At 34.9% G+C, this 24,402-nt stretch overlaps 1 protein-coding gene across 3 annotated transcripts in view; it reads right to left on the reverse strand.

The window, feature by feature from the left end:
- Nucleotides 1-23,786, reverse strand: part of LOC136030482 (segment polarity protein dishevelled homolog DVL-3-like) — an 86,118-nt gene extending 62,332 nt beyond the window's left edge. For all 3 annotated transcript variants that reach the window (XM_065709499.1, XM_065709500.1, XM_065709498.1), the window contains exons 1-4: nt 23,552-23,786; nt 19,673-19,742; nt 10,448-10,542; nt 7,499-7,578 (exon numbers count right to left, since the gene is read on the reverse strand). In XM_065709499.1, the coding sequence (XP_065565571.1) occupies nt 7,499-7,578; nt 10,448-10,542; nt 19,673-19,742; nt 23,552-23,736 (430 nt within the window). In that variant the 5' untranslated portion in view covers nt 23,737-23,786. The remainder of the gene's footprint in view (nt 1-7,498; nt 7,579-10,447; nt 10,543-19,672; nt 19,743-23,551) is intronic.
- Nucleotides 23,787-24,402: the final 616 nt, after the last annotated feature.

Here is a 24,402-nt window from a genome sequence, read left to right on the forward strand (position 1 = left end):
TAAAACAAAAAAAGGTAAAAACAAAAGGAAAGCAACTTATAGTAGAAACTAAAAAACGAAAAATGCCCTAGACACAGAAATTTTGGGGGAGCTGAATTTCACATAAATAATCTGTTAATATAATTTTGAAATTTTATTTTTATAAAATGAAGTAGAAGGCAAAGTTATTAAATAAAGATAATTAACAAATATCAACTAATTAATAAAATTAAAAAAAAAAATAATACTAATTAAATAAAATTATTAAGAACAATTAAAAAATAAAAAAAATAAAATAATTATTATCATTATTTAGTAAATTGAAGATAAATGAAAATTGTGTTAAAATTGACCTAAAAATTTTGCGGGAGATAGGGGGGCGCTAATCAAGATTCCTCCACTGGTACGAAAGAGGCCAGAATGGTTACGGAAACTGAATGACCATGACAAAATTCAGAATAGGAGAAGAAAATACCCGGAAATCAGTCATTTACGTTGAAGATTGTAAATGAGCTGCTTTATTTTTATCTTTTCTAGCTTCTTGTTCTGTCTTTATACTATATTTCTTCTTCTGTAGTTTTTTCGTTATGCTTCTATTTTCCATTTTTTTTAGTTATTCCACGTATTTTTTAAACACTTTAAGACAAGAAATATACTAAAACAATCTTTCATTTCTTTAACTTTTATTTGTTCAGTCATTTCTCTTTTTTGGTATACTTTACTTCAAAAAGTTAGTTTTTGCTTTATAGATACTTTTTTCCTTTTTTTTGAGTGCTGACGCCTGCTTAGCAAAGGCTTTAGCCGTAAAATATGCTTTATCTTTTTTTTCCATAGGATGGAAATTTCAAAAAAAAATTCCAAAATCTTTTGGTTTCTATTTTTTCTCCATATTTTTGTCGAACGTATTTTTTTCGTACGTCAAACGTTTTTTTGAACTTCATGCATAGCCAGTTTGGTCTCAGGACGTGAATATATTTATTACTACCACATAACATAATTTTTTTAATTTTCGCTAGATGCTCTGGTATACTGAATTTTAAAACGCAAGGTCAATGCAGTTTTAAAAGATCCTAGAAAGCTGATAAAAAAATTAAAGTGAAACAAGGATTTAGATTACAGAAATCATGTTCTAGTGTTAGACAGACGACGAGCAGCAATTTCCAAATCAGCTTCAATAGTAGTGAATTCAAACGGGCATGGAGCTTTCCGGTCGGGGGAGGGGCTTAGCATAGAGATTAAAATAGGTTTAAGCAGAGAAATAATAAAGCTAAGAAGTCGTTAGGACGGCTATAACCGAGAACAAGCAGATATTAGTAGTAGCAACACTAGCAGAAGTGACAGCAATAAGGAAAATAAAATTATAAACAACGAAAATTAATTTTTAAGCGTAATCCCTCCTCCCCCCCCTGAAACTTTCCCTCGGACAACCTCCCCCTGCACAAAATTACCCCTTGGGAAATACCCTCCACAAGTACAATTGAACATCCAAAGGGAAAGTAAGACAAATAAAAAGAAGGTATTTTGGAATATTCTAGAACACAAAATAAATGCCTATGTCTATATTCAATTTTTTTGGTTCTATCTTGGAGTTTGACTCCATGTCATTTAAATTAATCTTAAAGAATGTGTCCATCAAAGGTATTTCATAAAAAATGCTGCCCTTAAAAGTACTTCAGACGGGAAAACCTTCCGATGCACGCCTAGTGGACAACACCCAACACTTTTTTGCCAACTGGGGTTCATGACTTTTTGGAAACATTCTTTGCTTAAACTATTGCTTGCTTACTTGGAATAAGGAGTTCTGTCTGTTTTATGATTGGTTCCAACTTGGAGATTTATTCTAAGTCATTTAAATTAAACTTAATAAGAGAAAAAATATGTCCCATAGGTACTTCATAAGGTACTTCAGACGGGACAACCTTCTAGTGCACGCCTAGTGAACGCAGTCTCAATCGTAAGGAGTGGACTGGTATCACGTACTATAGATCTCGGTACCAGACCAAGTCCATGGGAAGTAATTACTCGTATATTTTAGTCTCAGCCTGTTATCTCTCTACAACATTCTACAGCTCGTCAGCGATTTCATATTTTTGAACTGTTTTCTTTAACCTTTACCCTACCCTGGTATGATAACTAAACTCCTAAAAACACGAAAAGAACAATTAAAAGAAATAAAATGAGAAAATAAATACACTATAATATTCTACATTATATGTTCTTCCTATATTTTGAAATATATGTAGATTGTTCCAAAATACCTTCTTTTTTCATTCTTATTGTCATATTTTCCCTTTTTTTGTGCTTAATTTTGCACATGAGGAAATTTTCCGGGAGGGAGAGGATTAATTGGAAACCATTTTAAAGATTCAAGTTGCAATTAGTATTTCTCTTGGTTTCAAACATTTTTGCAATTACTGCTATACTTCAAAGGAATTTGATATTTGATATCAGTGAAGGTAGTGAATATTAGAAATATCTGCCCTCTATCTGAAGGACCCCCACTCCCAAGGAAAAATCATAACCAATACAAATGTTGTTGAAGCCTACCCTCTCCAGAAGAAAAACACATTTGATTGGTCGAAAAGGGAAGATATAAGCTTTAAACATTTCCGATAGCTGGTTTTTTAAGAGTGATCATTCCCTTTACTCTTAACTAGGGTGGTCTCCACCACGGTAGCAAGGTGTGGGTAACTGGAATATAGGGGAAATATTGTCTTTACGCAGTTTTACATAGTCTTCCAATGATATCACGTTCAAAAATATTAGCTTGTAAACAGTATTTGGAAACAAATTTTGTTTAATCTTTGCTTTTGTATTTTTTTTTATTACTTTACTGTTTAGCCTGCTTTAAAAGAATAAAATGCAAAATTACTTTGGAGTCTTGCAACCCTTTGGTTACATGAATCCAAATAGTTGACAACGTGCAGAAGTTCTGTGACGTGGCAACAATACGTGGTATTGTATTTAAAGGCAAGTATACATATAACTTGTTGTGGTGACGTGATTGGAGTAGCGTCTTGGGTAGGGTACAACCCAGATGGCATTGTAATTTTCCTTTATGTATGTAATTTTGCTATATATGTCAGCATGCCATCTTTTTAACTCAGCATATTTTGGACCGATAAGTTGTAGATGGCAATATGTGCTTCTAGGCCCTATATTCACGAGTTCTATTCATGCATATTTTGCCTTCTATAGACGATAATTAGGGCAGATGCTTAATCAAAACTTGCTGTGACATTATTATTTTTTCAACGAAGTAAAGTTTTAACCCTAAAAAGAACAGAAGTTGTGGCATCTGCACCAACAATTCAGACTTTAAATAAATTTTATAATTGTTTCTTTTTCTTCTTGCTTGATTATCCGGAGGACGCTAAAGCATAATGTCGATGCAATCCCAGGCCCTGCAGTAAATGGTTTCTAGCCTTTCAGTCCCGCATTGCCAAGCAGATATCGATTCACTGTGTCCCAAGGATGTTATTAATCCAATCAGAACATGAAATATTTGTGTTTATCAGGATTATAAGAAAATTTACCATTTTATTAAACAAGATATATTTTGAAACAGAAATATATATTCTGTCTTTTGATCAAAACATCCAGCGGGAAATCATCAGATATTTAAAATTAACAGTTTTTACACGAGTTGCGTAAATGTAATCTCACGAGTGGGATTTAAAATTTTTTCTTTTTTCTCCATTTTATAACCTTTTCTTAATTAATAAGAACTAAATGAATTAAGAAACAGCTTCGAATCTTCTATCCTCTTTTTAAAAGTCGACTTTAAGTCATTTTTTTTAAACCACTAAACCTAATTGAGGACAGAGCCGTTCAAAGGGAAAAGGTGAACAGTTTGGGGCAACTACCCTTGGTGCCTTGACGAGTGGGCACCGCGGCTGGGGGGGGGCTGTTCACTTAAATCAGATTTATCACTTTGATTCAACTTTTTTTTTGCTCATATATGAGTTGGGAGGAGAGTGTTGTAATTAGTTTTTCCCCGGGAACCACCAACTTTTTGGAACGCCTCTCATTGAGGACAATTAGTGTAACTTTCATTTAAATCCACACTGGGTTCCTGTAAATTAGCTCATTTTACGCTGGATATACTGGGTTCCTAAAAAATATGATTTTACTTTATATATATTACAGTCAGGAAAAAGCCTTCAACATATTCTTAGCAAGAAGCTAGTAAAGAACGAACCACGCTCTCTCTGTCACAAATTATCTCATTAATGCTATAACCTTTTAGACATCTTACTCTTGGTGCGTCAACTAAGCACGTAAAATCCTGTTCCGTTAGATTTTTATTCTTGAAAATTTTCAAAAGATACGTATGTTATAATATCTTGTCAAAACATATGTTTTTAATATCATATTGTATAAAAAGATGAAGTTTTAGTCAAAAAACTGCACTTTATTTTAATATCAATTTTAATACTTATAAAAAGTAACTAGATATAAAAATCAGGTTTCAAATGAGTCTTTTAGCATCTCTTTATGAGATATTTGTTTTTCAATGCCCTACTAACGACGGTGAAACAGAAAAAGAGCTAAGAGCTCATATGGCACTTGTGACAAGGTCCAAAGAGCCAAGAACCAAGAGATCATATGGCATGAGCTCAAGTAAAATTTCAAGAATCAATAGATTGATTTTAATATCATATTGTATAAAAAGATGAAGCTTTTGTCAAAAACTGCACTTTATTTTAATATTAATTTTAATACTTATAAAAAGTAAGTAGATATAAAAATCAGGTTTCAAATGAGTCTTTTAGCATCTCTTTATGAGATATTTGATTTTCAATGCCCTACTAACGACGGTGAAACTGAACAAGAGCTAAGAGCTCATATGGCACTTGTGACGAGGTCCGAAGAGCCAAGAACCAAGAGATCATATGGCATGAGCTAAAGCAAAATTTCAAGAATCAATAAATAGATTTAAAAGAAAAATCAGAGGCTTAATGCCGGTCGCTATTTAAAATAAGAGCTCTGAGACACGAGGTTCTTCTAAATATCAAAAGATCCAATCACCCACTCGTTAGTTGAAAATACCTCATTTTTTCAGATTTTTCCTCTCCCTTCAGCCCCCCAGATGGTCGAATCGGGGAAAACGACTTTATGAAGTCAATTTGTGCGGGTCCCTGACAAGCCTACCAATTTTCATCGTCCTAGCACGTCCAGAAACACCAAACTCGCCAAAGCATTGGACCCCCCTAACTCCCCCAAAGAGAGCGGATCCAGTCCGGTTACGTCAATCACGTATCTACGATATTTGTTTATTCTACCCACCAAGTTTCATCCCGATCTCTCCACTTTAAGCGTTTTCCAAGATTTCCAGTTTTCCACTCCAACTCCCCCCAATGTCCCCAGATCTGGCCGGGATTTAAAATAAAAGCTTTGAGACATGAGTTCCTTCTAAATATCAAATTTCATTAATATCCAGTCATCCTTTCTTAAGTTGAAAATACATCAGTTTTTCTAATTTTTTCAAATTAACACCCCCCCAAAGGGAGCGGATCCGTTTCAATTCCAAGATTTCTGTTTCCCCCTCCAGCCCCCTATTCCCCGGATCCAATTCGAATTGAAAACAGAGCATCTGAGAGATAAGATATTTCTATATATCAAGTTTCATCAAGACCCGGTCACCCATTCGTAAGATAAAGATAGCTAAATTTTCACGTTTTCCAAGATTTCCGGTTTCCCCCTCCAACTCCCACCAACGTCACCTGATCTGGTCGGGATTTATAATAAGATCTCTGAGACATAAGTTCCTTCTGAATATCAAATTTCATTAAGATCCGATCACTCCTTCGTAAGTGAAAAATACCTCATTTTTTCTAATTTTACAGAATTAATCCTCCCAAATCCCCCAAAGAGAGCGGATCTGTTTCAGTTATTTCAATCACGTATCTAGGACTTGTGCTTATTTTTCCCACCAAGTTTCATCCCGATCCTTCCACTCTGGCGTCTTCCAAAATTTTAGGTCCCCCCCCCAATGTCATCAGATCCAGTCGGAAGTTAAAATAAGAGCTCTGAGAACGACATCTTTCTAAATATAAAATTTCGTTAAGATCCAATCCCTCGTTCATAAGTTAAAAATACTTCATTTTTTTCTAATTTTTCCGAATTAAGTTTCCCCTCACTCTCCCCCAGATGGTCGAATCCTAGAAATGACTATTTTGTAATTTAATCTGGTCTGGTCCCTGATACGCCTGCCAAATTTCATCGTCTTAGCTTATCTGGAAGTGCCTAAACTAGCAAAACCGGGACCGACAGACAGACCAACAGAATTTGCGATCGCTATATGTCACCTGGTAAATATCAAGTAGCATAAAAACAAGGGCTAAGAGCTCATATGACACTTGTGACGAGGAAAGAAGAGCTAAGAGCCAAGAACTCATATGGTATGAGCTCTAACAAAATTCTAAGAATCAATAGACTAATTTAAAAGGAAAATCAGAGGCTTAATGCCGATTAGGATTTAAAATAAGAGCTTTGAGTCGCGATGTCCTTCTAAATATCAAAATTCATTAAGATCCGATCACCCACTCGTAAGTTATAAATACCTAATTTTTTTCTAGTTTTTCCTCTCCCTTTAGCCCCCCAGATGGTCGAATCTGGGAAACGACTTTATCAAGTCAATTTGAGGAGCTCCCTGACACGCCTACCAATTTTCATCGTCCTAGCACGTCCAAAAGCACCAAACTCGCCAAATCACCGAGCCCCTCCCCCCAACTCCCCCAAAGAGAGCAAATCCAGTGCGGTTACGTCAATCACGTATCAAGGACATTTGCTTATTCTATCCACCAAGCTTCATCCCGATTCCTTCATTCCAAGTGTTTTCCAAGATTTCCCCCTCCAACTCCCCCCAATGTCAAAAGATCTGGTCGGGATTTAAAATTACGAGGTCCTTCTAAATATGAAGTTTCATGAAGATCCGATCACTCCTTCGTAAGTTAAAAATGCGTCATTTTTTCTAATTTTTCAGAATTACCCCCCCCCCCGCCAATAGAGCGGATCCGTTCCAATTATGTAAATCACGTATCTAAGACTTTTGCTTATTTTTCCCACAAGTTTCATCCCGATCCCTCCAATCTAAGCGTTTTCCATGATTTTAGGTTCCTCCACTCCAAACTCCCCACAATGTCACCAGATCCGGTCGGGATTTAAAATAAGAGCTTTGAGACACGATATCCTTCTAAATATCAAATTTCATTGAGATCCGATCACCCGTTCGTAAGTTAAAAATACCTCATTTTTTCTAATTTTTCAGAATTTTTCAGAATTTGAATTTTTCAGCGGATTCCTGAATCCGCTTCAAATGGCGATTCTTCCTCATATGGCAGTATTTTTTTTTTATTTAACACGCTTTAAATTTTTGTTACTATGGACTAGAGTTCGTTCTTTACTATGTTGCGTTTGATGCCGTAACCGTGATTGAAGCATTAAAACCGATGAAAAAGAAAGACTTGCAATTTTATGGAATGACACAAAATAAATAAATTTTGAAGTTTCTTACCTCCTGGACGAGAACTTAAAACGGATTCCGTTTCAGTGCAAGTCGATTCTTCGAGCACGCGACGATGAAGTGAACTGCCACTAAAATGCGAAAAAAAAAGAAGTTCAGAATAGGCAACCAGTTTCGAGTTAGTATCGAAGATCCAATCAGACATGAAATGGAAAACATAGGCATATACACAAGAATTTTTAGAGGACTTTTGGTTTGTTTCGTGACGTTTTTAGTTTACAATTTTCAGTTTGTCAAAAACTATAAAATGGACGTCCGAAATCAGACACTGCCCAAGTGCTGAGGTCAAATGGAAAAAACGGGCGTGTATACAGGAATTTTTAGAGGAATTTTAGTTTGTTTTGTGACGTTTTTTTTTAGTTGTGACTATTATATTTATAATTTTCAGTTTGTCAAAAACTAAAAAACGTAAAAAAAAAAGGCAAGCTATATGAAAATAGAGAACAATTTAAAATCGTAGAATTTTGTAAAACATGGACCCAAACTCACCCGCCCACTTGCGTATTTACACAGGGTTTATTCTCCAAATAAGAAAAATAACTTCATTGGTGATAGTTCACGGACTCTGTCCCTAGTTGTTGCACTGTTTAGCGGTTAAACCCCCATTTCCCTAGATGTGCTTTTCTATTTATGAGTTTTGCAAACCATTCAAAAAATATATTCCCGTCTTTATCTGTTCCAGGTAATTCTAAGGAAAGTTGCACAGACAGAGCCTAGAATTCCACCGGTGTAATATCTACGTCTTCATCTTTAATTTCTTACTCTTACAGAAGGGGCGTGCAATTTCTCCCTCCGAAAATAGGACTTTTTCCATTCTTCCCTATAATCAGGGCACTGATTCAAGAAATCAATAAAATATCCAAGAATTCCTTGCCTTAGAACAAGTTATAAAGAAAAACACAACTACTCAAATCATGCAGAATAAAGGAAGAGAGAAAATATAAACAAAAATTTGACAAAAAGCATTTCAAATAGTCTAAAAGGTAGCTTAACTTGTAGTCAAAGCCTCTAGCTATACAGTACTCAATAGCCATACGATTTATACTTTATACCTATACAATCAATCAATCAATCATTTTATGAATACTAAAACACTATTACAAACGTAAAAGAAAAAAAAATATTCAGCCCAAGAAGCTTTGCTTGTTATGGGGCATTATACAATTAGTAACTGTCTGCAACTCCCAGTCAACCACCCATCTTTACCTCTGAAAACAATCAATCATTATCATTACGCAAATAATGAAAACAATTTATCATTACGCAGATACAGTTTTCCTACGCCAAGCGTCTGCTGTTAGTTAAAAATATTTTCATGCAAAATACAATAGCTTTTCAGCCCTTTCCTATTCTTATCTGCAGTTCTTCTCCATGACAGCCGACTAAAATATTAGGCTTGGCATTGTTGTACTTAGTATCCTGGGAAAATTCTCAGTCCTAACGATTGTCAAAAATGAAAGAGAAGATGTACTTTTCCCATGTTCACTGGTTTCAATTTACAAAGAAGAGGTGCTGGGCAAGACAAGGGCCCCTGCAAATTTGCAGAATTCGTTAATTTCAAAAAGATTAGTCTTATCTGATTTACCACTTGCTAATATCTTAATTGTTACCTCCCGTGAATATCCCTGGTCATCTCCAGGAATATAGATCTGTCTAAGCTACTTATTCTTATAGTTCTGAAACTAGAAAGGTCTTACAAAACCTACCATTAAATCTTTTGAGACGCTCTATCTGTACTTGCCTACCTGAACATTTGTTATCACTTCATAATGACTACCTTTTTGCAAATGAGTAGGCAGTTGGAAGGAGGGATATTGGAGGGGTTGGTTATCTCTCCTTATACAGAGTGAAAATCTCTAATTAGTTTGGTTTTAGTAAGGTCCTAAATGCCCACCAAGTTACTACATAGCTTGAATTTGGCCTGTTCATACGTTCTCAGGACTTGAGTCGTTTTTGCGCCAGAGCACCAAAATCCCAAGGTCGTTTCTCGTTTCAGCACCAAGCACCAGAACAGGGCTTAGCTCTCTTTTTAACAAAATCAATCCGCAACTTGGACTTGGGTTGTCTTTGCACTTGTCCAGGAACTACCTTGGTTTTAGTCTTTGCACTGAGGGCTACGCTTGTTTTCGCACCAAGTCATGAGTTCGTTTCTGCATCAAGTATGTTTGAGACTCCGATTTGGTTCAGCTTTCCATTGAGACAAGAGATATCTCAGAAGGTTTCCTAGTTTCATAAAAATGATAAAAAGATTGGAGTCTAAAATTTCCCAAAAGCATGATAAACAAAAATAGCTAGTGGATAACCTTTTAACTTATAAACACTTAAAATTTTTAGTTTAGTAAAGCAACTTAAATTTCACGGAATCTTCTAAAATCTCCGCATCTTTCCGGTTTAAACTAGGCACAACATGACTATCATTCTTCTAAAAAATACATGGTAAAGGGGGGAGGGCAGGTTAGAAGCATCAAGACCCAAATTTTTACCTCGGTCTGTAGATATTTAAATTTACTAAAAGATTGTGCCGTCCTCCATTTAACTTTGCCCCCTTAGAAAGGCTATAACACTTTCAATTTCCAATCAAATGAGCTCCATCATAAGTTCCTATGAGCATTTCTTGTATACAAAGTGGCCATGAAAAAACCACATTGAAATAGAATCATTCTTTACCCAGTCTATACCCTGTGACTTCAATATGAAAAAGTAATTGAGAGATATGAGGACTTTTTTCCTTCCAAGATAGCGACAATCAAACTTTTATACACTAATATTTCTGCTATACAACCGACAGTCATCGTCACAAAAAAAAACTACATAGATAACAAGGATTAGCAGATTACACTTAAAACTACTCAACATTATAATTTTGCATGCTCATCTTTCAAAATATTTTGGCTGCGTAAAATTGGCTTTATAAATTGAGCATATCAGAGGGATACTTACTGGTATCCAGGTCTGTTGTCTAGGTGGTGTGAAGGAATCCTATTTTCCCCAACTTGAGAGACTGAATCCAGAGTACTTTCTTCTGCACTCACCAGCTAAAAATATAGGAATCAGCATAGGAAAAACATAAAGAAACTGGAAAAGCTTATGGCAAAAAAACGCGGTCAATACCTAAGAATTAGTTCACGACGAGATATAGTTCTAGATTGTAGAGTAAATATTTAAAAAGGCGAAAAGAAGCACTCCTTAAAATAACCTTTGATTTTTTTAAAATAGTAGCATGTTTGGAATTTCCCAGATTTAAGGCAAACAACTTGCAACCTTCATATCCTTCCCACATATATAGCAAAATTCCATCAAATATAACAAATATAGCAAATATAGTGACATAAAAGGAATGAATAGTAACAAAAGTTCCAATCATAAATAAATTATAATTCAAATTAGAATAAAAATAATAACATAAACAAAATAAATAAAATAATAAATAACAAGAAAATAAAAATAATAAATGAGTTCTAATTGTAATAAATCTCCCACAATAATAAAGAAATTTCTTTTCTAATAGTATTCCAAGTAAGAGGCGCATTCAACAGGGTTGGAGTGACGGAAAACACCAACACATGTTAGCATAACTACAGAATGCAAATTAAATATCAAAGAACCATATGTGACTTCCCAGCCCAAATTCAGCCAGCCATCCAACAATAATTACTATATCTAAACAAAAGGGGAGTAGTTTCCTTTCACTGGGATGCCAGAGGCATTTACATCTACACTAAAAAATCTACTGATAGATATCAGCCTTCCCTCATTCCAAGGGTTAGAACTGTCTGCACTGAGTACAGGGTGCTTTATGCTTTAAAAAGTCCCTTTTTCAGTGTTTGTACAGAAGAGAGATTCGAGCTTCTTGGATATTTTTACAAGTTGCCCATTACAGTTAATTCTAAAGGACAAAAATAGTAAATAAAGGACAAAATTAATAAATAATAAAATAAATTAATAAAGGGACAAAAGTCCCTTTGTCTCACATTCGTAAATGTACTAATATAACTTTGGCTGGTTCCTCCAAATTACGAGATGATTGTAATTTTGGACATGATTGTGCTTCAACCAAGTTTCAATGAAAAAATAGTCCTGGTAGTAGTGTTAAAGAAAACTGCAAGTTTTTCAAGCATGGATATTGCAAATTTGACCAAAATTGTTCTTATAATCATTAAACTATTTTTCCCAACCTCGAGAACGAAATCACCATACGAACGCTGACCTTACCGCAAGTGACATTTCCTCAAACGTTTGTAAACAATTCTTAAGCTATAATTGTGGAGCTGAGCTTTGCAATTTGTTGCATTTATATAAATCCTACCTCTATCTGTAAGAGTAGTAAGCTTAAGCGCGAGTTTAATCATGGTAATATGTGTACCGTTTTTCCAGTGATCGTTGTTATGGTTGCACTAACGCTCATTTTAAGGTTCTCCCTTTGCTTTATCTACTCCCGGAAAGAGTGTCCTACCAGTCTGTCAAAGATAGAAATTATAATAATCACCGCCCTCTTTAACTGTCCTTTTTTAGCAAACTGCATCCATGCAAAAAATCTCTCATCAAGCACTGCACCTAAGGTTTTACCACGTCCTTTTTATTTCGTTGTTTTGTTTATTACTCCCCCAAATCGAAATACAGCACAAAGACAGCAATTCAACCAACAGTTACAGAGAAGTGCCAACTTTACCTCTATAAATACCCAAACGCCGGTATTTTTGTGGTAGGTGATGTTAATGATCTAAAATTAAACTCCATATGTAATTCCCTTAATTTAAAACAGATAGTTTAAATAACAACAACCAAAGGCAATTCTATCCTTGATCTGATTTGCCCAATTATGCATATATTTTATTGATCGCCAGTCCCTCTACCCCCTTTAGGCGGAAGCTACCATTTTTGTTTATTAATTGAACCTCTTTCCAGTTTTAACCAAACGTTCTCTGTTTCTGAATTTTCCTATTGGCCAGTTAACAACGAGTTTTTTCGACTTTGAATCAAAAATGAAAACTGGTTGTTTCTAATGGGAACAATGACGCTGATGATAAAGTTTCTAACTTTAAAAAGCTGACTAAAACTAAACACACAGACTCGTTCCCTGAAAAACAGGTCAAAAGATATTCTAATGGCAAACCATACATCATGTGAATTGAAACAATTATTTAAAATTAAATTGAATTTACTGATACATGGTAAAACATCCAAAGCTAGCTCACTGCATAAACATATTAAAAAAGAGATATATAAATCTACTTCTTCATATTATAAGCATCAGGTCAAGGACTTGTTCTCTACTGGCCAAAACAATGGTATAACAGATTAAAAAGAAATTGTGGGAAAATTCAAAATAGTGCTGATTTTCATCTCCAAGAAGAGCCTTTAGTTAGAGCTAATGATCCGAAAAAATGCCTTTCCTCTACAGTACACAGCCTCCCTCCCCTCACTTCAGTTTAGACACTCCTTTTAATTTGAGCTCTCTCAATTTTTTCTTTATCTCGCCTTTAGACGTGGAGAAAAAAATTAAGAACGTAAAAAAATACAGCACTTGTTTGTTTGAAATTCTAATTGAACTAATTAAAGCCTTTGCTGACATTCTTTCAAAGCCTTTGTCCATACTTTCTAATAAAATTACATCTACAGGTAAATTACCAAATTATTGCAAATTAGTTTTTATCACTTCCATAAAAAATAAAGGTAATAAGCGAGATTTTCATGCTATCCGCCACATTATCCTTACTCCTGTTTTCTTTAAATTATACGAAAGCTTTTTATTCGCGTGGTTGAATTAAAGATAATTCAAAATGCAGACCAGAGGCAATTCGGAAACTTATGCTCTAGATCCACCACAATATTATAGCAGTGGACTTGCAAAAAGCAATTAACAACAATACATTGATTTAATTAACAACAATACATTGGTAGAAAAACTATCCAATAAATTTCAGGTTGACCGCTTTTTAATTCAAAAAATTACATCTTTCCTATGTAATAGAACCCAAGGTGTCGAATACCTTAATGTATATTCTGACCCCCTCCCAATTTAAAATGGAATGCCTCAAGGAACCCTTTTAAGTCCAATTTTATATCTTGCAATAATAAATAACCTTGGTGTCGACTTGTCTCATAGAAAGAAATTTGTTCATGATCTAGCAGTCTTAAGAGATTTGTTTCAAAACTCTAAAAAGTAGCCCAGAGGATATCCTGGAACATATATCAGATGAAGCTACTACTAACAATATGACAGTCAACCCTTCAAAATCAACAATTTTAATGGTTAATTTTCTTAAGATTCCGCCTTCTTTTTCCTGCCTAATTCCCGTTCTTTCTCCTGAATAATGTCTGTCACCCCTGAAATGTCTGTCACCACTATGAAATTACTGGGTGTTACCACCTTAAGCGATTTAAAATGAGTTCACCATGTTAATGATACTTTAAACGCGCAAATACCACATTTCTCTCATAAAACAAATATTTTGTTTCCTGTGGTTGTTCCCTTGAATAGAGCTGTGAATTTTCAACTTTTTAATTTTCCAAAATCAATCAATGTGTAGGCTACTATATTATTTTGTATATTATAAAGCACACATGAAAGACTGCCAAGAATACTGTTATTTTTTTAATGCATTTTAATTTAATTCAATCACTTTCAACTTTCAAAAGGAAGCTAGACCTTTCAATTTCCAATCAAATGAATCCTCTCCTACATTCTATCACCACCCAGTTTCCATCATCACTATCATCACCTATATAGAACAGCTGGGGAGAAATAGTAATGCATACAACCTGCATTATTATTTACTAAGTACCCTTAAGTATCCTACGGTGGCATTTATATTTAAACATTAATATTTGTTATCGGATCCGGTTATGAATTCTACTAGTAATTCGAAAACGAGTGTCAATGCCGACTGCCAGAAAACGAAAGCAGAGAATATCATTAAAATTTTGGAAATGGTCCAATCTATTAATGTGAACATGGAAACTCTAAAACAGAGTGTGCTTGAAATTCAGAATGATTTGGGTACAGTTAACAGTCGTGTTATGGTGCTAGAAAATAAAAGCAGTGCAACAGACAATGAAATTGCAACAGTGAAATCGGAACTTCTAGCTCTGCAAAGTTTTGTAAAAGCCCAGTCACAGCTGATTCAGAAATACAATGAGGAAATGAATGTGGTTGTGTCCCAGTCTCTTGTTGATGAAAATCGGGAAAATTTGCACAATTTGCTGTTTTGGGGCCTTAATGACGTCCCCTTCAACGAGGCTGCATCTCGGGTTTCCGAGGTGATTGTAGATGGTTCGTCACTCCCAACTGACAAGTTACCACCATTACTGTGGTTCCCTGTTCCAAATTTTTTTTTTAAATTGGGAACAGTGTCGAGGCGCGTTTCTTGATTCTAAGCAATGCAAAAAAAATTAAAAGGGAAAGAGTTCGGTGTTTATAAGGCTGTTTTTATTAGTGATGATGTCACACCGCGTGAACGGGTTTTGCATAAAGAATTACTTGGGTTACGTAAGCGTTTGGTGGATAGGTGTGGAATGCTGGGTACCTCCTACCCTACCACCCAGCATCTCTGTTAAAAAGGACAACCGTGTTATTAAAGTGCCTTGGTACAATGCTAAGAGTTTGTTGGATTCTTAAATTTTGTTTGCTGCTGTTAAAATTAGTGAGTGTTTATTTGTTATTGGAAAAATCATAAAAAATAAATTAAAAAAACTTGCTATTTTACCCATTCTTCATGCTTGGGGACTTTAATATTGACCTTAACGATATGAATTCGAATACTCCTATGGACTTCCTACAGCTTTGCATGTCATATAGTTTATTTCCCACTATTAATATTTGTACGCGTGTTACCACTTTAACGGCAAAGCTACTTGATAATATTTTTTCTAATTCTAAATTTTCAGATCCAGGGAGTTATTGTTATGGATGTTTCTGACCATTTTCGGATTTCGGCAAGTTTTGAAGTTTGTTTCCCGAGGCAGCAAGGCCCTAGACTGAAAATGAGTATGTTACCTGTGCTCAACCAGAGTAACCCTAGAAAAGTTTAAACAAGAGAATTCTAATGTTGATTGGAATAATGTAGTTGAAAATCTAGATGATATAAATATAAGTTTTCAGAGATTTTATCATACATTGATCTCTATTTTGAATAAAACTTGTATAATGAATTGGGCAAGGTCAAGGAAAAAGATACCCAAAAAGCCGTGGTTGTCACCTAGTCTTCTGCATTGCATAAATAAGAAAGACCAGCTATATAGGGATTCAATAAGGAATGAAAATGATCCATTTTGCACTAGAATTTATAAAAATTATAGAAATGCTCTTAATTAACTTTTGAAAAACGCGAAGAAAAAATATTTCGAGTGTAAGTTTAAAGATGCTTGTGGTAACCCAGCTAAAACATGGACAATTATTAAAAGTCTTATATCTTCAACAGACCTGGTTCTGCCTGATGAAGTTACTACAAGTGATGGGTTATACAAGCGAATGAGCCAGATGTAATATGTAATGTCCTTTCGGAACACTTTGCAACTGTTGGTGCTCGATTTTGTACTACAGTAGCTTATGATAATGATCCTCTGCTTGAGACTTTTATGGGTACTTCTGTCGATGTATCAATGTATCTAAGACCTGTCACTCTTGATGAAATTCGTAAGATTATCTTTGAGATGAAAAGTTCTTCGGCTGGGAGTGATTCCATTAACCTTCTTGTTTTAAAAAACGCGTTTCCAAGCACTTCACATATATTTACGTCTCTTATTAATGCTTGTTTTAAGCAAGGGAAGTTCCCCAATTGTCTTAAAATCGCAAGGATAACTCCTGTGTTTAAAGGTGGTAACAAGAATGATTTGGGGAATTATAGACCAATTTCATTATTACTTGTTGTTTCACGAGTTTTAGAAAAATGTATCAATATTAGAATTTATGAGCATTTGGAACATCATAAAATTCTACATCCGAATCAGTTTGGTTTTAGGAAGGGTAGAACAACACAAATGGCGATTTCATTTATTACTACTATAATTAATGATGCTCTTGATAAAAAGCTTAGGGTAGCTGGTATATTTTTGGACTTAATTAAGGCATTTGACACTGTTGACCATCAAATATTATTTTTTTTAAATGTGAATTTTATGGATTAAGGGGTCTACATTGGATTTGCTTTGCAGTTATCTTCAAAATAGACAGCAGTATGTCAATTTACAAGGATTTTTGTCTAGTAAAAATGTTGTTAATTGGGGGTTTCCCAAGGATCCATACTGGGTCCGACTCTGTTTTTAATTTTTATTAATGATCTGCTGCTTGTTGTGAAAGCTCTGCCCAGAATTGAGGACTTTGTTGACAATGGTCCGAGTAAGACCCAGGTTATTATTCCCATATTTGCTGATGATACAACCTTGGTATGTGCTGCCTCTATGGAACAATTAAATAAAAAAAAACTAGTTTTTTTAACTGAACGTAACGAGCGACATTAAAACTTAAACGAACAGAAATTACTCCGTATATGAAATGGGTTGTCCCCTCTGCAATCCCTCGCTCTTTACGCCAAAGCTTTTAATTGTTTTAAAAAGTAGAATTGTGGCAAAGAGTCAAACTTTAGTGTAAAGAGCAAGGGATTGCAGAGGGGACAACCCATTTCATATATGGAGTACTTTCTGTTCGTTTTAAGTTTTAATGTCGCTCGTTACTTTCAGTTAAAAAAAACTAGTTTTTTTTATTTAATTTCTGAATGTTTTTGAATTAGTGCATGTTTGATTTTGGCTCTCGGCACATAAATTATTAAAATGAAATCTGCATATTAATTCTTTTTTTTTTGGCTAAATGGCTTTCTCTTAGCTTTGATCAGACGATTTTGAGAAATAAGGCGTGGGGAAGTAGGCCTAGTTGCCCTCTAATTTTTCGATTACTTAAAAAGGCAACTAGAACTTTTAATTTTTAACAAACGTTTTTATTAGAAAAAATATACGTAACTTAAGAATTAACTTACATAACAAACTTTTATATTCTTATATTTTTATTATGTATACACCAAATCTTAAATTTTGTCCCAATTCTTTAAGAATGACCACTGAATCAGTAAGGCCGTAGAATAGATAATTGAAATTACTAAAAATACTTTAGCATAAAGAGCAAGGTATTTATCTCCTCCTAGATACCTCGCTCTTTACGCTAAAGTATTTTTAGAACCCCTCATATGCGTAATAATCTCTGTTCGTTTTAAGTGTCAATGCTACTCCTTAATTTCAATTGAAAAAACGTTTTCATGTTTATTTTGTCATTGTTTTTTTTTTATAGTAATGCTAGAAATCCTGCGCCCTTTTCATTGAACTTGCCTTCCCCCATGACATATTCCTCCAAGGAAAGATCCTTCCACATAGCCCACTCTCCTCAACCCCACCTCCCAAACCAAAAAAATCCCCCTGAAAACGTCTGTAAACTTCCCAATAACTATTACTGTATGTAAACACTGGTCAAAGTTTGTAACTTGCAGCCCTTCCCCCAGGGATTGTGGGGGTAAATTCATTCCCAAAGAAATAGTTATTATGGTTTTCGACTATGCGGAACAAAATGGCTATCTCAAAAATTTGATCCGTTGACTTTGGGAAAAAATGAGCGTGGGAGGGGGCCTAGGTGTCCTCCAATTTTTTTGGTCACTTAAAAAGGGCACTAGAACTTTTCATTTCCATTAGAATGAGCCTTCTTGCGACATTCTAGGACCACTTGGTCGATACGATGACCCATGGGGAAAAGAAAAAAAAAATATATAAAAAATAAACATGCACCAGTGATTTGTCTTCTGGCAAAAAAAAATACGAAAATCCACATTTTTACAGATAGAAGCTTGAAATTTTCGCTATAGGGTTCTCTGATACGCCAAATGCAATGGTGTGACTTTCGTTAAGATTCTATGACTTTTAGGGGGTGTTTCCCCCTATTTTCCAAAATAAGGCAAATTTTCTCAGGCTCGTAACTTTTGATGACAAAGGCTAAATTTGATGAAACTTATATATTTAAAATCAGCATAAACAGTTTGTATCCACAAACTGTTTGACTGTTCATGTCAACAATAGATGCAGCAATGAGCAAGAAATGTACATGGCTTAAAATAAACCACCTTGATCTGAATATAGATAAGTCAAATTTTGTTATTTTCACTTGATTTCCGAATTTTTACCCTTGGTTTAAAGAAATGATTTCAGAGCAGGGAATTATTAAATAAACAAGGTTCACCAAATACCTTGGAATCAAGGTTGATGAAACCCTATCATTTAAATATCATGTGAAGTCAGTTTCGAAAATATTGTCATGTAACCTTAGGTATCATGTGCAAATTAAAACATATTTTCCCCCAAATGTTCTATGATTGTTATAATTTTCCCTGATTCACCCTTACATTTTGTATTACTTGTCGATTTGGCTTGGTACTTTCCCTTCAATAGATTGTCCAATCCGTGTGATCCAGAATAATGCTATCCAAGTTTTTTGTGGTGTTGGGAATCAGGAGTCTTTGAGGTCTGTGTATAGAGATTTAAATATAATGATTGCAGCTGGATAATCTGATTTTTATACATTGATTTTTATATATAAGTATTTCAGTGAGAGCCTTCCTGATTGTTTTACAGGAATATTTTGGGAGAGGTCTGATGTTCATCTCCACATTACTCGGATACGAGGTAATACTGAGGTTGCTCGATTAGTTTCAAGTAGGTTTTCTTTTCACTTATTCACAGAGCTTCAAAACTTTGGAATAAACTGAGTATAGATATCAAGGAAATAGGTAGCTTTGGCCAGTTTAAGTCTGATATACGTGTGGAGTTGCTTGGTAGGTATACCTTGAGACAGATTAACCAAAATTAATTTTCTATAGGTTTTCATTTGTAATATTTATGTATTTTTTTTTGTTGTCTTGGGGTCATGCAAGGTAATGTATTGTTTATGTTTTTTTTTTTATTGTTGTTGATTTTGGTATGTGGTCTCATTCTCCATATTATCTCTTTATTTTCTTTGAATTTAGCACAGCCACACAAGCTTCGTTTATGTTGTGCTATCGATTAAGAAATGTTTATTTCTAATAAAATTGTTCTTAAAAAAAAAATACCAAACAACTTCACAGTTCTCAGGGTGCCAGGATGCCTAGTTTCGGAGGCACTGGCTAAGATCATAGTATACCAAATATTTACCCATGAAACAATGCGACCATTGAAACAAGGCAATCTTGCATCATCTTCAACTATTTCTTCTTTAACAACACTGCAAAAAAACAACATATTAGTAAAAAAATCATACTAATGACCATAATGACTTACATACTTGCAAACAAGGGGATATCCACTTTCCCTGTGATATGTATGAAGCCCCCCCCCAAAAAAAAAAAAAAATAATATTCAACTTTACTCATTTTAAGATTTATTTGTTCATTTACATTAGTATCTGTTGTATGTTTTTTTGTCATGATTGTCTATTTGTTCACGAGTTTCATTTATTCTTTAATAGTAATTTATGGCTGTTTTGAGTTTTAATTACACTGGGTAACAGCCAAAAAATCATCAGGGACATCTCAATTGATTTAGACTAATTTTGGTGTTCTGAGCCTGAATATCACATCCATTTTGCTCTATGGGGTCGACTTTTTGAGATACAGCCATAGGCCTATCTGACAAGCTATACATATGCTAATATCCAAACTTTGAGTTCATCCTATTTTCTTGAAGAATACATCAAATTAAAACCCTAACTTATTCCTGTAAATAGCTGCATACATGTATGCATGATTGCAAGATAATTTAGCTAACCCTTAGTCAATCAAATTGATCTGAAATTTCATTGCCTGACATTAATCTGCAATTTTTACTTCTTTAAGTTGATAGATATCACTTAAGTGTGATAGTGATGCAGTAATAATCCTGATGTTCTCTGCTACATCTGCAGAGATTATGTGCTGTCAGTGGACAGAATGAACATCACAGGATTTGTAAAGCACACATACAAGGCTTACTTTGAAGTCAAGCTGGGGGACCAAGATAATTCCTCAACACCACAAGAGTGTGTAAGATATGCATGGAATACCTCCACTGGTGTACAAAGGATGCCAAAATTTCACTGAAGTTTGAGATTCTGGTGGTTTAGAGGGAGCTGTTATACCAAACATTGGAATGTTACTTCTGCACCATCAATACTACTGGCATAAACCAGAAGAATCAGCACAGCCTTCAGTACCCTGGCCTTCCATCTGCCTGCCATCCAGTTGCTCACTACAAAGAAATTCCTTTACCAGTGTTCATTGGGCTTCCCAGCAGTGACAGCAAGGCCACCAGTGCAGATGAAGGAGGATATACAGAAGAGGAGTATAAAGCACAAGGTTGTCTGCAGCCCTTTTCACAATGTGAGCTTAATGATCTGGTTTGGGATCTCAGCTTGTCAAAGACTTCCTCTGATCTGTTGGCCTCCAGACTGAAAGAAAAAATCTACATGGTGAGGACACACATATCACTTCCTTTTGTAGAAGGCATGAGGACTAAATGAAATACTCAGCCATGAGGAAGACCTTATGTAGTGCCAAAATTTTTCTGGTCTTATTGGTAAACTTGGTGCTCCTCAATACAATCCAAGAGGTTGGCAACATTTCTTTGACAGCAACAAGCACTCTTTAAAGTGTGTGCTCCTCCACAACAGAAATCAGTTTGCCTCAATCCCTCTTGCACACTTCACAACTCTCAAAGAGAAATATGAAGCATTGAAGTATTTGCTCAACAAAATCTAATATGAGTAGCACCAATGGATCATCTGCACTGACCAAGATGGTGACCTTTCTACTTGGTCAGCAATCTGGGTTCACAAAGTACCCATGCTTTATATGTATGTGGGACTATTCAAAGAGAGCCCAGCATTATGTAAAGAAAGACTAGGCAGTGCAAGAGCAATTAGTACCTGGGCCAAGAAACATCATAAATAAACCTCTTGTTGACCAGGAGAAGATATTAATTCTGCCACTACCTATGAAGCTTGGATTAATGAAATAGTTTGCATGCACTTTGGACAAGGATGAAAGGTGCTTCAACAAGCTGTACCAAGCCTTTCCTCAAATGAGCACTGAAAAGCTGAAAGCCAGAATTTTCAATGACCCAACAGCAGCTCATAAATGACACAGAGCTCAAAAACTCCATGAATATACCAGAGTTCTCTGTGTGAAAACTGTTTTTAAAGGTAGTGAACAACTTTCTGGGCAACACAAAGGCAGCAAACTGCACTAAACTTGCCAGCAGTATGATAGAGGCCTTGCAAAAACTTGGGTGTTTGATTAGTATAAAGATGCACTCCCTGTTTTCACACATAGAGAAGTTTCTTGAAAACCTTGGGGCAATGACTGATGAGCAGGGAGAAAGGTTCCATCAGGACATGCACAAAATGAAGGAGAGGTACCAGGGCAGGTGAGACCCAGTCATGATGGCAGACTACTACTGATTGCTGAAGAGAGACAACCCAGTAGCTGCTTACATATGGGAATTGAAGAAATTTAAGCCATAAACTCTAAAATTTTGTGTCATGTAATGCTTATTCTTTAACTAATATTATGAATTATGCTGATCAGATCTGATGGAGCACATAAAACTGAATTTGGATATGTTCACTTTTTTTTGGGGGAAATGGAAAGAATCACCAGGGGTTTCTAAGCTGATGATTAGAAGAAATTTGTTTATCCAAAAGATTTTTTTAAATTTCAATAGCAAAAAATCCTGACCTGATTGAGAAAAACCAAGGTCATCTACCAATTCAAAGTATCAAAATTAGTCTAATTCAGCTGAAAAGCCACAGACAATTAAAAAAAAAAATTGTTGTTACCCAGTGTTATTGTAGGTTTTTATTTCTTCTGATTTTAAGTTTAATATGGCCTTTACTCTTCTTTGTAAGGTTTTTTTAATTAATAACAGATAAGTCAGACCCTTCCTTCATTCTGAGAAATATTTTAGACTAAACTAAAATAATCATTACTGTGGGTGATGGCTCTCATCTTTCTGCAGAATAATTTTGATAACATAAAATATTGTTTTTATACAGTTACCTGGACAGAAGGGAGAAGGGTGTGGTTTCCTGTCCTAAAAATGATGAAGCTAAAACTTGTCAATAAAATAACAGAAAATTAGAAAATTTGCATAAGATCTTCTGCTTAATTGAAGTACAAAAAATTGTTTTCAGCATCATAACTTTGCTCAATTCCATTTTATAAGGTTTTAAAGATATGCAAATACATTTCCTAAATTTTTGAAAAAAAAAACATTGATATGGCTCAAAATTCTACTCAAATAACAGGAATTTGCATTTTCAGAACTAAAAGCAGAGATAAAGCAACTAGTAACAGAAAATTAAGGTAAAATTTTTTTTTGTCAAAATTTCAATAGGTATAGACCTGTCATGTAGGCAAATTTCAGGGCCCTCTAGAGGGAGAAGGAGTGGAGGTGGGTACTTTAAAATACCTTCCGGGGACATACTTTAGCCTGTAGACCCATCCCTGAGAGTTTCATTTTCCTAACCTAACCTGTTTCCAAGATAGCCAAAAGTCAATCAATTAGAAATTTACCTTTACTTCAAATAAGTGTTAGGCTATATTTAGATTTAGGATGAAATTATGATTCTAAAGGTAGCATAGCCTACAGGCTACCACTTTCTTAGCTAGGCTATCTTAATTCTAGGCTGATGTTAAATGGAAAATTGCCCATGTTTTTTTCAGTTGCTGCTAACAGAGTAACCACATAGCCTACAGGGGATGGGCTTCCTCAATATCTTTGGGCACTTTCTAAAAAATGATCAGCCAGTAAGTAAAATTCCTCCCCCCCCCCTGAAAAATTTAGGCTAGTAATGAAACTGGCTCCTATTAGGGTGGCGGAACATCAGAGAATATTTTTTAGGTTTGAATGAGTGTATTAGGCAAAACCTGGAATCTCAGCTCAAATCCTGAAAAAAGGTGAACTTTCATTCACCTATCCCAGCAGCTTTGCAAGACAATAAAAGCCCTAGAATCACAAATTTGCCTAGATCCAAGTCCTTCTAGACACACAACTTACCCGAAGTCATCATCAACAGATTTAAAGAAAAATTTATAGTTTGGTCTGTTTAAAATATTCTTAAAGTCAGACAGAGTAACTTCATCAGGAGGTACAGGGATTTTAACCATATAAGGGGTCTCTTCATCATCTACATGGTATACAACTTTGGTTTCCAGTACAGGATTTTTAGGTAGGTTTTCCATGATTGAATCATTTGATTTTGATTAAATGTTGCTGATCTGTTATATTTTAAAGTTTTTAGTTGAATAGAAAAATAAAAAATTAGATAAAATAGGTAGCGCTGTAAACAACATTCACTCCGTAAGCCCTTGCCCTTAGTTCTCACATGTTACGATTTGTGGTGAAGCACAATTCAGAAAACTCATTTATCTTGCATAAAAATGCGTGGAAAACTACTGATATGCGGTGAAAAAATTGCGACTACAAACGAGTTCAACTTTCCTTCAATCATAATACATCGTTATAATATTATTCAATCATGCTAATAAAAATTGCCCCTTATACATACATTTAGATTGTGTATTCTATCAAAAGAACTAGCGAATGAGTTTACTAAAATGAATTCTTGTGAAGCATACTAGCAACGGCAAAATTAAAGCAATTGACTTGATTGCCATTTTTAGGCATTAGCATGTTTCTATTTTTTGCCTTCAGAATATGTTTGCAACGAATTATGTTTTGTCTTTGCTCATTTTTGAGCAAACCCATTTTCTTTTTTTCAGTGTGTGCCAAGATTAAAAAGTATTCAGCACCTCAAAAAGCTGAAAATGGGTATTTGATGAACAAATTTCGCTAAAAAAAACCTGATGAATTTTATATGCATCAACTCTTTAAGAAGTATCGATTAG

Source organism: Artemia franciscana, chromosome 8, assembly GCF_032884065.1.
Source record: "Artemia franciscana chromosome 8, ASM3288406v1, whole genome shotgun sequence".
In the NCBI taxonomy this organism is placed as follows: Eukaryota; Metazoa; Arthropoda; class Branchiopoda; order Anostraca; family Artemiidae; genus Artemia; species Artemia franciscana.